The sequence below is a fragment of the Hyaena hyaena genome, unplaced genomic scaffold, assembly GCF_003009895.1.
Source record: "Hyaena hyaena isolate Hyena2069 unplaced genomic scaffold, ASM300989v1 scaffold_214, whole genome shotgun sequence".
Classification (NCBI taxonomy): domain Eukaryota; kingdom Metazoa; phylum Chordata; class Mammalia; order Carnivora; family Hyaenidae; genus Hyaena; species Hyaena hyaena.
The window spans coordinates 1,320,028-1,337,750 of record NW_024080842.1 but is presented as its reverse complement, the minus strand read 5'-3'; the positions used below and the strand labels follow the sequence as shown (position 1 = coordinate 1,337,750).

At 50.0% G+C, this 17,723-nt stretch overlaps 1 protein-coding gene across 5 annotated transcripts in view; it reads right to left on the bottom strand.

Annotated features, from left to right (window-relative positions):
* LOC120238528 (core histone macro-H2A.1) overlaps window positions 1-17,723 on the bottom strand; it is a 78,713-nt gene that overhangs the window by 5,296 nt on the left and 55,694 nt on the right. For 3 of the 5 annotated variants that reach the window (XM_039242308.1, XM_039242310.1, XM_039242309.1), the window contains exons 6-8: window positions 12,098-12,197; window positions 5,449-5,538; window positions 2,872-3,046 (exon numbers count right to left, since the gene is read on the bottom strand). In XM_039242308.1, the coding sequence (XP_039098239.1) occupies window positions 2,872-3,046; window positions 5,449-5,538; window positions 12,098-12,197 (365 nt within the window). Of the gene's footprint in view, window positions 1-2,871; window positions 3,047-5,448; window positions 5,539-10,259; window positions 10,351-12,097; window positions 12,198-17,723 lie in introns of all 5 variants that reach the window. The other 2 variants (XM_039242311.1, XM_039242312.1) reach the window with 1 other exon arrangement.

Below are 17,723 nucleotides of genomic sequence, written 5' to 3'. Positions count from 1 at the left end.
GTAGGCAATTCTCCCCATTTGGTTTGGTTTCTTCCTTTCTCTCTCTTGTAAGGCCCATTCCTGGGGTGGAGGGAGGGTGGCAGCTAGGCCCAGGCAGGTCAGGGACTTCCCAGGTGGGGTTTCCAAGCTTCCCTGAAATCTACTCCTATACTGGGTGCTCAGGCAGCAGGACCATCCTCTGGGGGACAGCAGACCGGGTCTGCCGAGGAAGCGGCTCCAGGCATCCCATGTCACCAGCAGCCAAGCCATGGACTTGCCCTGAAACTCGGGCTCTCCCCAGTCTAAGCCGTGTCACCTCAGGTGAGCCAGTTAACCCCTCTCAACTTCCTTTGTTTTGTTTTCTTCGAGTGGAATTAATGACAGTGCTCACCCTGCAGGGTTGCTGTGAGATAATGCAGATCAAGGGTTGAGCACAAGACCCGGGGAGACTCCACGAAGACCCATAAATGGTAGCTTGAAAAAAACCAAACTGGCCTTTAAAAAGCTCATAAATCAACAGAGTTTAATCAAAGCCCCAAACTACCTATTCCCTCTCTCCCATCCCTCCAGAGAGGGGTCGCCGCCAGTCACACAGAGCTGAAAGTGGGGGTACCCATAAACGTTGTGACCACAGTGCCCAAGGACAGTCTCCCAAGGTCAGGGTCTGGCCTCCGTGGGGCTTTACAGTTGGCCCGGGGGTCTACGCGCTGCAGGGAGAGGGTGTAGGGGTAGGATGGCCCTCCACAGGCTGGGCCTTGGCTGAGAGAAAGTGACCCCACTGCTCCTTGCCAACATGTTTGCATTTCTATTATTTTCATTCCAACCTTTTATGCTGGAGACACTGGATGCCACAAACGAGCTGTTTTATTTCCCCTCCTAAAACCCACTGTGATTTACAGGCCGGCTCTGGTGTAATCCTAATCTTTGCTCATGAAAGAGAGGGCAGCTGTTTACATGGCTCTATGGGGCAAGGTCTGCCTGGCAGATGTGGGGCCGCTGGCGGTACACATGTATTGGCCTTTGGCATTCTGCCCTCTTAAAAGCTTTCAATTGATTGTTTTTAAAAACTTCTTACTCCATGAAAAATGTAGAGAATTACTTTTATGCTTCAATTAAAAGCTTCCCAATAGCCATATGAAAGAATATGAAATTATTACCTCCAATAAAGGCTTCTATTGCTTCTTTCTTCGGAAGCACCTTTCATCAGAGTAGATCAAAGTGCATCTGAAGCACTAATTGAGCCTCCGGACCATCTGGGGGGAAGGGTCGTCCCCAGAGCCTTGCTAGCTTAGCTGATAAGGCAGGCCAGGGCCAGAGAGGCTAACTCATTCAGAAAAGGTCACACGGCAGCAAAGTGCTGAAGAACAGACCTTCTAAGGGAGGTGGGAGAAGCAGGAAGCTGTCAAAAATGGTTTGGAATCGACCCTGGCACCCATTACACAGCTCCCTAGTTCTGGGGAAAGTTCAAGCTACAGGGGGGGCGTGCTGACCACCTAAGGATGGTGGCTTGTGTCTATACCAGCTGCTCTGACAGTCAAGGGCTTTCAATGGTCTCTCTCTTTTAGCTTTTAAGAGACATTTAAATGATGTTTCAAAGTGATGTTCAACACAGGCTCTTGGCAAAAGAGAACAGGATGAAGCAGCACAGTGACTGCAAATGTAGACGGCACCCCAAACCAAAACGTGTCATCACATACCTCTGGACACTTCTCACTTGGGCAGTAAAGTGGCACTCAGCATACAGGGCATGCATGAGCAGTCACTTGTGCCCTGAGGGCCCCTCTCTACTCACACACACTGCGGGAACATGGCAGCTTGGGCAGACCTCCTGGTGCCATGTGACAGGAAGCCTGCCCAAGGCTAGCTTGATCACTTGAGATGTGGAACCCCAGTGATGGCAGCGTTCAGGGAGGCACCATTACAATGGTTGCCCACGATGGAGAGGGCAAGCTCCACTCTTTCTTCCTTGTGGGTTTGGAGGGGAAGTGCTGTGAAAAGAGGCAGGCTCTATAAACACAAGGTGGTTGAGGATGGTCACTCAGGCTTGCCTCACCCTATGTGGCCTGCAGTGTCAAAGGAAGCTGGTGTATTGCAGCCACACAGCCCTGCCTGGGCACTGGGAGGATCCAACAGCAGAGACCCAAGTGGGCGGGCAGGCTGGACAGGACGTCCCAGGTGCAGCCATGGCCAATACACAGCCCTGGGTTATGGCCCTCTGGGGCCCAGCATGTACACGGCTGTAGCCTCTGCTGGCCGGTGTCCCTTCCCTTTGGTGCCAAAGCCAGAATGTGAGACATGTGGCATAGACTGGGGCAGGGAGGACCCTGTGATGGGCGGTGGGGCCCTGCATCATGGCACAGAGTTCCCAAAATGCTCTCCCTTCTCAGAGCTCCCTTAATTTCTTCCAGTGCACACCCAGAGTCACTGGGGGCTGTTTCAGGGCGGAGAGCCAGGGCAGGCCCAGCCCTGTGTCACTGTCATGTAAGTGTCCACTCACATCTGCCTCTCACGAGCTGGACAGATGGAGATGGAATGAGCATCCTGGCATTCACAGCCCCCCCCCATCCTCCCCACTCACCCCCACATCTAAGTCTTCGTGTCCTGCAAGGTTCACTCTCTAAACCCTATCTCTGATGGTCCCAATGTGACCCTGAGGTCACATTCTGTGCTGACACCTGCTGTCACAAAGGAAAATGCATATTGTCCTCAACCTTCCTATCTCACTACATCTTTTAAAGTGCTGTTCACCATTGCTTTATGTTTGTATTCTTTCCCCTCCTGTCTTCTCCACTAAAGTAGGTGGCTCGAAAACAGCCTCAGCTGACGGTGCACAAGCCAGAGCACCACCATTATGCGCTAAGTATGCAGATAAGGATAATGATGTGCCCTTACCTGCCACTGCCAATGGAGGGGAACGCAATGGACTTGAGCTTCTTATCGTCTGCCAGGGCCAAACAGTTCTTCACCGTCTTTTCCAGAAGTTCCTCACACTTGTCAGCACCCCAGACCGGACTGTTACAGTGGATCACAAACTTGGCAGGCAAGCCGTGACCTGCGCTGACAGCAGCTGGAGGGGACGAGACGGGAACAGTGAGTTCTGTCCTGCTGCGGGGCACAGCTGCCCCATGGCCTGCATCCAGGGAGGGCTGTAGCGCCTGCCATCTTGTGCTTCTGATGTCAGCCCCGCTAGAAACTGCTCACCAGCCAGTCTTCTCAGGGGGAACACCGGCCCAAGACCCAAACTTGGAAAGCTGGTGTGAGGATGCATCCCCTCTAGGATTTTTAGCCAAGATGACAGCCAGCCCTCTCCATACATCCTCCCAGACGTGGGCCCTGGGCCACCTAACTTGCCCCGGAATTCAGAATGTTTGCAGCCTCAAATGTGCCCCGTTCCTCCAGTGCACTCCCATACAGATAATTATATCTATAAACCTCCCCGGCGCAGTTTAGGATGAATTGATTAGGAAAGCAACTCTGTTTAAGGAGCCATGAAGGAACATGACTAGCAGCTCTGGTACCCTCCTCCCCTCCCAAAATGATTTTAGTTTTGACAGAATTAATTAAACTGTTCTCTGAGGCTGGAACTGTTTGCTGTTCCTGGAAGACGGCCTTTCCCCCCACTACACATCTCCACACCTCACCCAGCTCTTGCCCTCAGTTCTAAAGGCACTGGCCTTGGGCATTCTACCCCGTAGGAAGTGTTCCACCTTGGCCAGGGTCTCCTAGAACATGTTCTGGGACTCGTGTTCCCAAGGTGCTGGTTCTGGGTGACAGGTTTGCCAATCGCCTCCTGGGCCATTTCCACGCGGGAACACACTGCAGCCCCTGCACCACTGCTACGGTGTGATTGCCGCCTGAGCCCATTTGATGAGGGACAACGGTCCTCCTGGTCAGGGCTCTCAGGGTCTGTTGTGGTCCTCGTAGGTACCAGGGAAGAGTGATCGGTGGGCAATGTCTCATGGTGCAGTAGAAACAGCTCTGGGCTAAGCCACAGGTCAGAGTTTGAGTCTTGGCTCTGCTTCCTAAGAACTCTGCGTTCACGTGCTGATCTAGAGCAGCATGAGATGGGGGGGTTTATGCACTGACCTGTCCTCGGGACAGGTCACTGCTGAACAATGCATGGGAAAAGACTGGAAAGAAACCTTGTTACAGTGATCATCTCCCAATAGTGGAAGCCGGGCTAAGGTTTTATACTACCTTCAATGATATTCTAAAACTTTTTCTAAAACTGATCCTAATATCCAGGACAAACAGCATTATTACAACAGGCAGGCCTATCTTCAGCCAGGCTAAATGTACTGGGTCTGCATCAGCTGTGGCCCAAGTGTCACCTGCTGAGTTTGGGGTATGACAGCACTAGGCCGACCTCTCATCACACCTCCATCTGAAGGTCATCCCTGGAAAGGCCCTACAGGCTCACACAGAGGAGTGCTGGGAAGGGACTGAAGAAAGGTCAGGAGCCCCTGGCTGGGTAGTTAATGCTACATCAGTTGTCCCTTGTTCAGAATGGGACTTTGGTGGAAATACCTAGAATGGCTTGGAACTGTACCCTACCTGATGCCGCACTCCTTGCAGGCAAAACAAAATGGGCAGGGCAGAGGTCCAATACAAAAGGAATGCTATGCTCTTGTCCATACCTGGCTCCGTGCCTAGCCCAGGATGACTGGGGAAAGAGGGTCGCTGGTACAGAAGTCACACAGTAACTGGTGTTATACACTGTATTCAATGAAGATTCATTTTCAAAGCAGCAATAAGATAGCTTGGACACTGGGGACCACTGAGTATGAAGAGACACCAGAGCCCACAGGAAGGGAATGGCATGTCCTTGCATGGCTGGTAGAGGAAACTGGGCCTCACCCCACTGTCTGGACTCCCAGGCCCTCCGGAGGCCCTCTGTCCTTCACTTCCTACTGTCCATCTCCAATTCCAAACTCCAGGCCAGCAGCAGGAAGAAGGCCTTTCCTCTACCTCTTAGCAACCACTGTCGGCACATCAGGTTCCACGTTATTTTCTTACCCCTGCTATGAGGAAAGGTGTGATGGGCGAGTGAAAAATGTCTATTTCGATTTTGCTCAGTTAGACAAATGGCTGAATGACAATGATTAATTTGCACCTCTCACCGGCGCTTTCACAGACGGCTCAGTGTGGCCATCTACAACTCTCAGCTCTGCCAAACCCAGCTGCTGTAATTACTTAAAATTAGAGTCTAGACATCAAACATTTAAAAGCTATTTTGAGCAATAAAGAAAAAAATGGGAAAGGCAGGTTTCACAGCCCTTACACTCCCCCTGCCAATTTGCATTTGTGTTTTAAGTCCAAGTTGCAAATCTGACAGGGTTCCCTGTGCCCCCAGCCAGGAGACAGGTTTGCGTGGCCAACGCACCCCTGAATTCCAAGATGCTTCATAACCAGCTTTTCCTGATGATGCCTGCACCATGCCCAAATAAGCAAGGCACTGCCCCAGCTCACCTCCAGCTACTTCCAAGGGCCCGTTCTTTTTTCGGAGTTCCAGAACAGCTTCCACAAACTCCTTGCCGCCTTTCTTCTCCAGCGTGTTTCCTAGACAGGGACAGGGCGAGGTCAGATGGCCACTCTTGCATCTTGGGACACACACAGACACTTAGCATGTAAGGTGATTACATACTTCAAATGATCTGACCAGCTCAATTTTCACATGGCTGCAAAACAGGAAACTAAGCCTAGGTTAAGTCCTAAAAGGGAAATTTCAAAAAGACTGACCACTTAACCAATTACCGCTGAGCTGGCATTGCTCTCCCACATTTGGGGGTGACTCGGGGTCATCCTGGATATGACAGAGAGGTAAGGAACAGGGGACCCGCCTGTGCCATGCCAGCATGCCAGTCCTGGCATGCTTTCCATTGCCATGAGAAACCAGATGGTGCTGGCTTCTGAGGCTCGTGCCTCCTCTAGATTTTCTTCTCTCAGGGGAGAACCCCCAAATATGGATGCTTCAGGGAAAGCATACCAGACTCCCATCAGGGAGCCAGCTCTCCCCATGGCAGCGGGCCCAGAAGAAAGCACTGAGATTTGGTCATCTCTGGACCAACATTATTACCATGCTTCGTTCCTATTTTGCAGCCATGGTGTTATAAGTGAATACAAAAAAAAAAAAAAAAAAAAGGCCTCAGACAATATTTCCTTCATCACACTAATGACTCAGAATCACTTCAGGTAAAGGAAGGCAACCTCAGAAGCAGAGCTTAAAAGGAAGTTGTACCACATGAAAGCTTGGACAGCAAGATGACCAAGTGTTCAGGGCCAGGTTTTCAAGGTTAAACCTGGTAGAGGCAGGCAGCGCCTTTTCTGGAATTCAGGTTCTTGTGAAGGACCCAATTCCCGCCAGGAAAGCTGCGTTCCCACACAAGGTTACCAAGGCCATTGTGGCCTGATGGTTACATGTCTTGTGTGGCATAGCAGGTGGCATTGAGAACGGATAACAACATCGTCCTTTAAAGTGTGGCCAGAAGGGGGTCTCTCTTCCTTAAGCTCTGATTCATCAGTTTTTCACATTTTAAAGTACTTTTCCTCACAAGAGGATCAAATACTCCCCTTAAGATTCACCATTTATCGTGGAAAATTCGGAGTTGCACTCGGCACACCGTGGTATGTGTCAGTCAGGGCGTCAGAGTGCACCAGCCCAAATTCTCTCTGGATTCACCCTGTGGTGACTAGGTCTCTTTCTCTTAGAAAAAACTGCCTCATGGGCGTGCTTGTTCTGGAGTGAACTAACCCCAAGAAGTATCTGGAAGGAAGAGCACACGGCCTGGGCACTGTCACAAATGAGTTGGCACCAGGGTGGATGGCAGGCACTGGCCTGCACGCCGGCCCACTGCAGGAAGTCTGGGGTGCGCGTGCGCACGTGACCGGCGGGCCAGCACCCCCCCCCCCTCCCCCGGAGCTCTAGGATGGTGAGGAGCAGGCCCGGCTCTTAGAGAGCCATTGGCGCGGGAGGCTTGGCGTGGGATCCAGCATTCCTTGTGCCTTCGCCTGTTTGGAAAGCAGTCACGGACGCTTAAATCAGAGGGGGCAGGAGGGAAAACATATCCACTCCAGAGACTTCTAACTGCTGTGACAGCCGCTGTATGTTTCTGACAAAGACCGCCATCACAGACGGTGGCTGAATGACAATGCGCGTGAGGCTCACAGCCACCTCCACTGGGCAGGAAGGGGACGCTCTGGGGATACAACCCAGGGGAGTGAGGCCCAATGATGGGTTCACTCAAAATACCATGCAGCAGAGAAAAACGCCTGTGAAGTTGGAATCTACTGGGTCCCCGACACTGCTGCCCAACCCCCGCACGTGGTCCGGCCTTCCCTCCTGACCTTGCGGGAGGGAAACAAATACGCTCCATGTGCCACAGTTTTCCGTTTGCATTGTCTACCCTCTATACTCTTCGGGGAGAACTGAGAAATTTGGAAGGCAAAGTAAGATCAGTGCTGAGGGACTACTACCAGCTCCTTCCTAAAGCAAAAATGATTAAGAAAATGGGCTGATTTGTAATTAAAGGTGTTTGATCTTAGGAAGAGTGTTTACTTTAAAATTTTTTACTTGTAATTAAATCTTGCTTTAATTAGAAGTCAAATTTCCAAGTTAAAATACACTTAATGCATTTCCCAAACTTAAAAAGTTGAACCCTAGGTTGCAGGCAATCACCCCGGTCAGGACTGGACTCCTACACACACATATGTACGCACATGTTCATGTAGACACACGTGTACTTTGTAACAAGAAACAGGCCCATTGCGACTGTATTGTCAACACTAGTAATGTAAGACTCTTGCTTTTTAGGCTCCACTTCAGGGTTAATCATAAAGCAATTGGCTTCTTTGCCCCCAAGCATAAACACGTGTTACTCCCATGAGAACGAGAACATTATTTCATGCTTAGAAAGCAGGCATAAGTATTGGTGTTCAAAACAGCCTAAGCGAAAATTTAGGCTTGGGCAAATGTCAGGCTAAGCCTGTGGTCTATTTCACTGTTAGAAAGAACTGTGATGGGTAAGAGTTAATCACGGGGCTAAGCATTCCTGCACTGGCATTCCTTCTTCCAGCAGTCTTGGGTCTCAGGAATTCACACCCAATGGGAGAAATGGAGTGATCATGTCCTGGCTTCCTCTTTTCCCCTCTCACACATCAAAGTGGGAGCTGCAACCAATTGAGGCCATGCACAAATCTGGTTTGTCATTGTTTTGGCATCGTACAAGATAGGTGGGTTCAGTACTAGTCTGGACTGGTTCACTAAGAAAAGGCACTGAGGTGGACTTTGGAAGACCTGGGTTCTGGCACAGTCGTTTAGGGTCCCCGTCGGCCAATGAAGCCGTCCGGACCAGCTGATGTTCTACTCCAGCTGTGTCAGTGTCCGTGAGTGATGTGTCTCATGACATCGGGCAAGTTCTCGAACCCCAGGTACTTACAGGTCACCGAGGCTCATTGTGCCTGCCCTGTGCACCCCAGTGAGGGGGAGGGCAAGCACATAACAGGGGAAAGGATTAGCACTGTTCTGATTCCAAGGAGACCAGCTCCGATCCCGGTTTGGGAAGGACTAGGTTCTCTGCCTGCTCCCCCCGCGGGCTGGCTCCTGACTCCATCTCAAAGCCTCCAGCTCTATGTCCCAGCACAACTAATCCTGCTGAACACACCCCTTCCACAGCCACAGCAAAGAAAAGTCAGCTTTCTCTTTTCCTTGGGACTGGGGGAGACACCTTTGCACTGAAAGGGTGCTAATTTCCATTTCACCCAAAGTCCTGGCTGGCAGGATGAACCCAAGCCTCAGTTACTCTTGGCAGAAAAATAAGCCCTTGGCTGCTCTGTTTATTTTCTTCCCATCAAGTTTTCATTTGGTCAAGACAGAAAGAGAAAGAGTATCTTTCTCTTAAGCTGCCTGACTTAGGAGCTCTTAAACTCCTCCAAAATCTTGTGAAAGCTGAGTTTATTTTAATTGCCTCCAGCCTGATTTCATTTTGGCCTGGGCGACTTGGCGAATCCGGACTTCCTGTCCAGTGTGTCTTTTCCATCCATGTCCGAGATCCAAAATGCCCAGGAGAGCAATCAGCCCAAATTACAGTGGCCAGGGCAGGCTGTGAACAGTGGGCTCTGCTTGTGACACTAAACAGAGCTGGACACTAAACAGAGCTAAGTTGTTGTACTTCCGGTGTCTGGGACGCTCATGAGCAGCCCCATAGCCTCAGCCTTCAACATGACTTCACTTCTGCCCTTAGTAGAAAGGGCACCACTTTAGAAAGTGGTGTTTGAATATACACCCAGGGTGCTGCTCTCAGGATGAGCACATCGATGGTAAAAATCATTAGATACACGTAAGAGTGAGACCATACAGTCGGCACCAATCAGGAGGCAGACACAAGACAACGTGCTTTGCCTAGGTTATCCCAACTCTCATTATCACGTGGGCGTAGAGAGAGACATGGAGGCACTGGGGAGCTAAGTAACTGGCCCAGCTCTCAGGACCAGGAGATGGCAAGGTTGGGATTTAAGCTCCTTCCACCTGGCTCCATACTTGTGCCTTTCTGCTGTCAGTCCGGATGCCCCCTCATCATGTCAGCACAGCAGTGGCCACAGTGCTCGGCACCCACCTGCCCCTCTTCCCTTAGCCCGCCCTCAGCTGGTGAGCACCAGAAGCCAAATGACTATGGGGGTCAGCTGCCAGGGAACAGGAAGCAGCTTTCTGGGTCTAGGAGAGTTTCTCAAATGGTCTGGGGACCCCACACCAGAATGAGGTGACTTTCATGCAGTTAAGGTCTGAGAACCTCAGTGTGGGAGAGTGTTCCCACACGCCCGAGTGCACCTGAGGCCTGAAGGCCGTTTCAGCAAAGCATGTTTCCGATGCCAAAGTGGGGGGGGGGGTGCTGAGAACTGTGCCCGGGCTCTCCACTGTGTCTGGTCCATAGTGGGCCCGTCAGGGGTCTTGGAAGCCCCCGTGTAGCTGAAATCACGGGTGAACCCAGTCTCCAACAAAGCCGTGCCTCGTGAAGCAAATGCAAAAGTGATGTTGCCGAACCAGTTTCCAAACCAGAAGTGCTCCCATCTGTGAGCTGCATGATGCGCCCTGGCTGCCGGCTAGCTGCACCTCGGGTCTGCAGCCCAGGGACCGGAGACCTTGGCAAGGTCGACCTGGGGGGGTCGGGACAGCTGGAAGTGTGAAATGAATGCAGCCCTGCATAGCTGTCAAAGGATCAAGCTGTCTGCGGCGGCCGACTGCCCATGCACACACACACTCTCGGCAGCACCCGGCTGGGCATTACCTACTTCACCACCGGTGTAGAAGTCAGTGTTTGTCGGGTGAACGACAGCATCACTGTCGATCGAGGCAATGTCAGCCTGTACAACTTGCAACTATAACAGGTAAACAAATGTAGATCAACTGTGTTGGACTGAGACCCACGCACAGGCACATTTACTAATGCCCCAATGGCAGGGCTGGCCTACCTGGTCGATTCCAACATGTGAGCCCAAGGGGCAATCAGTCCACGAGGTGTGCACATGTGGATGGGGGTGAGAAGGAGGAGGAGGAGGAGGAATATCAAATGTGACATGTTTAAATTAAACATTTGAATGACATGTCCAAAAAAAGAGAAACACACACATGAGATCATTTCCAAAGATTAAAAGAAATAACAAAACAACGAATGCCCCGTTTCACTTCGCAAAAGCCTATAAAACTGGCACCCCACTGAGAAGGCTACTAAAACATGGCATCTGTTTTTTAAAAAAAAACGTGGACTACCAGGCCAACCACAACAACAAGTTTCTCCATTTTGTTGGCAGCCGTCAGCATTCAGAGCTGGAGTTTTGGTCTTACGACCTTCATCGTTTCGTCTGCCTTCAAGGGACAGCTCTTGAAAACCAAGAAAACAGTATGTGTGCACAGAGAACTGCCTTTATTTTCCCCCTCAATGTGTAACAAATGTTTTTCCAGGTCTGCCATTTATTCTAGTCACTCTTCCTTTCATGTATTTTACGTAGAAGACGTACTTTGGATATAAAGAATCCCTGGTTTTTCCAATGTGTGGTTTTTTTTTTTTTTTTTTAAAGAAAGTATCTGTATAAATAGAGTATGTGGTCGGAAAACAAGGTCAGGCAGGGCATTCTTGAGTCCTGGTTCCGACGTTTGCAGCCCACGGTTATACTCAATTTGTGTGGCTCGGGCCTGGGCTCTAGAACGAGCATCTCTGACAGTCAAAGAATTGGCCACCTTACGAAGGTAGCCGAAGGTGGGGGCTAAAGGCTTATAAAACAAACCTGGGTCAGCATCAGGCATGAAGCTGCCTTGGTGGGCAACCGCTAGTCTGCTGCCCCTGGCAAGGCTCACAGTTAAGAGGACAGGAGCCTTCACTGAGCCCCTGAGCTGAGAGTTCTTCCATGCAAAGATCAAGCCACAGAATCAAGCCCTTAGGGGTCCCTCTCAGCTTGCCCCGAACCCGGGAGTCACCACCCTGGCTCTGAGGCACAGTTGTCCTCTGTGGAGACTCACTCAGAAAGAGATGCTGCCCTTCTGTTTAATATTAATCATCCCCTAATCAAGTAATTCATGAAGGCGGCATGCAGTCATATACTGTTTTCAGTCATAGAAAAAAATTGAGGAATGACACTAGGTGGTAAATTTAAGGGAAACCAATTTACTGGTGGATTAAAGACAACTTAATGATATACTGATGCAGTTTAATTTTCTCCCTTTTTAAGTGCTTTTAAGCTTTGTCATTTCTAATTAGGGCTTAAATGGAGAAACTATCATTTTGTAGTAACCTGAGATTTTTCAGTTCTAAAAAAAAACAAACACATTTTTAAAAAATCCCTCCCAAGTAACCAGCAGTCAGTATGATCATTATGGAAGAGAATTTAGATAGCAATACGTTTACAATCAAGGGGAAAGTAGCCAATTGCACTCAAGGAAACCTTATCAGATCATTTCCATTTGAAATGGCTCAGAGTGAGTAAACATTCAGGATTTCCTTCAAATGTTCAACGGGGATTTGGGCATTTGGCTTGACCATCTGAAGTTTGACAAGATGAAGAGCCTAAATTCTGGGTTCCATAACTTTTCATCTGACAGCTGGTGGTGCCAAACCCCATCCCCAATTACCTAGGTCATCTTTAAGGTCAATGTCAGCATTGGTAGGATTGATTATGGCCTCCACCTCAAAGCCGGCTAAATTACTGATTTCACTGTGAATAAGGTTCAGCTGAAAAGAAAAGCATGAGGTGGGAAATAACAGGACAGCCGGGAAGTCACAGAGAAGTGAGCCTTGGGATACAGGTGAAGGGCAGTGCACACACTCCGGGTGCACTGGGCACACGGGGTGGGGACAGGGAGTCGCTGGCTAAAACGAATCCAGTTCAAACAAGGCTCCAGTGCTGCTCGGATGCTGAAAGGAAGCAAACTAGGCTGAGGCTCCAGAACCTGGTGGGTGATGCTTGTGGCCAAAGGGAGGCATAAGCCATGTGGACTGGTGGATCCACTTCCCTTTGAAGGAACGGAGTACAGCAGCTATCAGGACCAAAATCAGGGAACTCAGTGCTGGGGTGGGAATGGTGTATGTGCCCTCTTCTTTGAGCCCTGGGATGGTACAGAAGTCCCAGCTGGTGTGGGAAAGCCTGGGGAGCTCTGCCATTCTCTAAGTGGCCATGGATCTTTAAGTCTGTCCCCATCAGCCTGACCCTGGCTGGCTGGCTCCCTTGCCCTGCTCAGAGGTAGCAAGGACCAAGATGGTGTGTTGCTTAGGAACATCGAATCCTGAAGTTCTGGTGAAAGGTAGGAAGAGAAATAGCCGTTCTCTAGCAAGACTGTTAGTCTCTTCAAGTGTTGCACCTTCAAGTGTTTCGACCCAGTGGGTCAAGGACTGTGCTCGAGTTTCATGAGCATGGAAACCGAATGGCTCTCCTGGAAGAGCCAATGAATGTCCTCCCATCCCACAAGTATTCCATTGCTATAGCAACCATCAGGATGAGAGCAACCCTGAGTTCTAGATTCAGCTGTCCGAGGGGCAAGTGGAATTAGCTGGCCCAGGACTACCGTCGTGGGTGCTATGCTTTCCCCTCCTGTTCTTAGGGACAAGTGCCTGCAGCAAAGCGCTAGCTCGCTCGCTCGCTCTCAGTTAAGATGCTTATCCTTCAGGGACATGAGTTCCTAACGTGAGCTGCAGCCAAGAGCGATGTCTGAGCAGCTCCCAGAGGCGCTGCTGCCTAGGACCCGCTGTGATCCATGCTGGAAGAGCTGTCTGCAGCCGCACAGCCTGGCAGGACAGGAGCCTTTGTCCAGGCGTGCACTCGGAGGACAGGGCCGTGTGCACACACTTGGCAGGGAGGCTCTTGGCACCTAAGCTCCAAAGCACTGAATTTCTGGGGCCGAGTGTTTTGCTGAAAACAAAACCAACCAAAAAACCTGACACTCTATAAGCACCAGAAATATACACCCACTTTTCTGATGCCTAAAAGCAGACAGCAGAGTCTCAAAAAAGACCTCCTTAAACTAAGTCACTCTTTGTGAGAAAGCACTTCTGGAAAGAAATCTGGTCATACTGCTGGGGAAAGGCTCGGCAGGGCAGTGGGTCCCACTTCTAGTTTCCTGCACCAGGACTTCCTACGGTATGGTTCCCAGTACTGCAGGGTGCTTCAGGGGCCACCAACACCCCTGAAGCTAGAGGCCCCCGGGAGTTGGGGGGGGGGAAGGCAGACACAGCAGAGGGCTTAGCACTAGAGGACAGAGGCATACAGGGGACCAGCACCGGGGCTAGGGTGCTAGCTATGTGCTCAGGGAGAAGGGATGTGGGTGGGCACAGACTAGGGGACTCGAGGAAGGCAAGTAAGGAGTCAGGATTCAGAACAAGGTCAAGGGTTTGATTATGCTATCATGTAAGCACTGCATTTTTGCATCTCACTTCAAGCAAACAGTGTTTATAACAACTCCATTTAAGTGAATCCTCCCTGCTCTTCCCCCTAAAAGAAATACCCCAAAACCCTATACTGTGAAGGAGGAGGAGGTGGTTGAAGGAGTAAGGGAAAGGAGAAAACTGGGAAAGCAACACTTGGTGTGGTATAAGTAAGTACACTTTTAGGACACCTACGAGTTTCCTTTGTTGTTTAAAAAATATACATGTTCAAATCCCTAAAATTCACACTTTTTTTTCCAATGGTGTAGATGCTTCTGAACTTATACTTGGAAGTTCCTCATTAGAAGGAAAATCAGCTCTTTTTCAAGGGCTTTGATTCAGCTAGCAGAGAAGACGCCAGGAGACTGTCCTGGACTCTGCCTGGGGAGAAGTCCCCTTCTGCCTGGGGGATGGGCTCTCTGGAGAAACTGTGTGGGTGGGGGTGGGTGCCAGGGCTTCATGGTTGTGCTGAGGCAAGGGAGTGGTTACAAACAACATAAATCCCTTCAAGAACTCCCTGCTCACTCTGGACTCAGCACCTTCCTTTCTGACAGAGGCACCCTGCTCTGTGAAGCACTGTAGGGAGCCTCTACCTTTCTCTTCCCCCCCCCCCCGCCCCCTCCAATGAAAAACTCCCAGCCAACTACGTACTCTCTCCCTCACACCTGAGTCTTACTTTTTCAACTACATTCTGCTGAGTATCAGGCTCAGCACAAGTCCTGGGGCTGAGGGGCTGAGCTATAGAACCGTTCTGTTATTAAATATCGAGAGGTGCTTTTAAAGACCACCTCTGTAGTATACAGCTTGTATTTGGGGTGGGGGGAGGCTCGTGTGTGGGGGAGACAGGAATGGGTGGGAGGGGAGAGGACACACTGTTGCAGGCACTGTGGAAAGACACATGGGTAACCAGATTGGCTTGGGCAGGCAGGCCAGTGGACAGAAGCCAACAGTGAAATGATCAAGAACAAAGGCCAAAGCGCCCCAGGGCAAGAGAAGAATATCCATGAGCATGGGGTACAAAGAGACCATGTGTGCAAATGTCTGGCAAGGATCTTACTGCCCAGTGGAGATACACAGATCAGCCTGGTGGGGCCAGGAAAGATGGCCAGTCCTGGTCCCCTTCCCCAGGGGCCTTGTGGCTGTCTGAAGCACATGGCAGAGCAGGGGGACCTGTGGGCTGGGAAATAAGATTTCTGGGTAACTGCAAAAATTCTCATATTTAGTCTGATTCTCTGGGAGGTGGGATTAATGATTTCAAATTGTGAATAGGGTCTCTACTCCTTTGTCTTATTGTTGGGAATGACATAAATTTTGGGGATGCCTGGGTGGCTCAATCAGTTAAGCCTCCAACTTCGGCTCAGGTCATAATCTCGCAGTTCATGAGTTTGAGCCCTGCGTCGGGCTCTGTGCTGACAGTGCAGAGCTTGAAGTCTGCCTCAGATTCTGTCTCTCCCTCTCTCTCTGCCCCTTCAATGCTCATGCTCTCTCTCTCTCAAAAATAAAACATTAAATAAATAAATGTCTAAAAAAAGGAAAAAATAAGTTTTAAACAACAGCATGGGGAGTTTAAAACATCTGAAGATTGCTGGCCGCCATAGAGAATGACAAAAGGGCACTGCCAGTTAGAGAGCAGAAGAGGGTCCCACTTGGCTGTGGTGGTGGAAGAAAGAGAGCTAGCTAAGTACCCCGCAAGACCCTTCCACCTCCAGGCCCCTACCACCCTACTCTCAGCTGGCTTTACTACATCCAGTCTGTCTGTCTGTAGTGACCCCAACTTCCCTCCAGCAGTTATGTCCATGTTAGTGCTTGTTCTCTACTCACAAGTGAACTCACTAGGAGAAGCTCCTGGAAGGTAGAGAGTGGGCTGTCTCTTAAACCTGAGTGCCACATGATGCCTGAGACGGTGCTCAGGTTGCTACAGGCACACAGAGTTGGAACTGAATGTCAAACCTCCCGACAACTCTGAGGTGAAATGTATGTCTCTCTTCTCTTAAAGCGGGGCTGATGGAAATGCCAGAGCTCAGGAACCGGTCCTTGGCCTGGATTGGACCTGAGGTGGCTCAGGTGCCTTTCTGGAAGGCAGGCCGTGGCCCCCATCTCTTGGGGCAGGTCAGGAGGCAGCCTGCCAATGACAGGGAAGGAGCCAGTGGCTTGGAACTACTAGACAGACATGTGGACTGTGCCTGGACATGACCTACTTGGCTACAGGAATCATCTATATATAATTTTTTAAAAAGTATTATCAAAATTTCCATTTTAGGAAACAAAAGTAATTGATAAACAGTGTCTGAGTGACACGTCAAATCTAGTTTGTAATTATTAAACTCTGATATTTCTCACAGTGCCCTCACAATGGACAAGGAAGGGAGAAGGCTGAACAGTCATAGTTCCTTGTGTTGGCTGTATACAACACAACTCTCTTCCTGTCCCCAAAGTACATTTCAACCCAGGTTGGTGGAGCCGGCACTGTTTCTAAGCCCCTCACGGAGAACCGTGATTTCTCTGTGGCCACCTGCTGCCCTGCCTCTGGTATGAGTGGTTTCCTTTAACTGTGTTCTGATGCCCTGCCTGACACATGCCAGGTCCCCAGCTTTAACTCTCCTGGAGAAACTGGGTCTGGGGTGGCATCTGGCAGGCTTCAGGGTAGAACCGGCCACACAAAAGACACATGTGGCCACAAAGGAGGCCCAGGAGCCGAGCCAGCACCCTTCATGGGATGTGAGATGCCAGTTGTCAGCCATAGGGGAGAAAGACGGCACCAGCCCTTCCCTCCTCCCTGCTGCTTCAACTGCTCCCTCTCTCCTTATAATCTTCCAGTCCCTGGAAGTTGGGGGTCTATGTGAGGAAGAAAATACACAGTACCCTGCCCCTGCCTTCAGTGGCCTACAAGGGCTGTGGCTCCTATCCTGACGGTCTGGGAGGCATGGAGACTCACTCATACCCTCCTTACACTGCCTTCCCTACCACTTCGAATAATACTGACCCTAGCAAGAAAGCCCATATCAGTTACTACCACTGACAAAGATTTATAGAAACACACATTGGAAGAATTTTTTTGGAAATAAAAAAACCCAAAACATCAGGTTTTTCAATCTCTGAAAGGAAGCTGTGAATCTCTGTTGAAGCACAAAGCAAAAACATGTGGTAGATTCAGATTCACAGCACAGCCTTGTCTTTTTGAAAACAATTCAACAGTGTGTGTGAACGCTAGGTAAAAGCAGAGTAATGAGGACGATTACTCCGGAGACTTGAGAATCTGAAACACAACAGCCTCAACGATAATTAGACCCCAGGATCCTGAGCCCAGGGCTGGCTTCTATGAGTAGCTTAGCAACCCGGCCTATCAGGGCTGTGCAGGGCTCAATATCACCTTTCTCTACCTTCTCTTGCTCACAGCGTTCAAGCATGGGTTTCACGGTCACAGATGGGAACACAGGATGTGGAGAACATAGGGTATGATACAGTCTTCATCTTCAGGTACCCTGCTGAGAACATTTGCTTAAACCCAAGTCACAACTATGGTCTGGAGACTTCTAAATACAGAGAACAAACTGAGGGCTGCTGGAAGGGAAGGGGGGGATGGGCACGATGGGGGATGGACATGAATGGAGGGCACTTTTCAGGATAAGCGCTGGGTGTCGTACCTAAGAGATGAATCACTGGGTTCAGGACTACACTGTATGTTAAGGAGCTTGAATAAAAAACAAAAACTAACATCTGTAGTCATGACATTTTAAAATGTGCTTCGTGTGAAAATTCTCATCAATTTTAGGACTCTTGCTCCTTTTGCATTATTAAGCCATGACTTTCACCCCACAGTTAATAGCCAATAAAGGACCA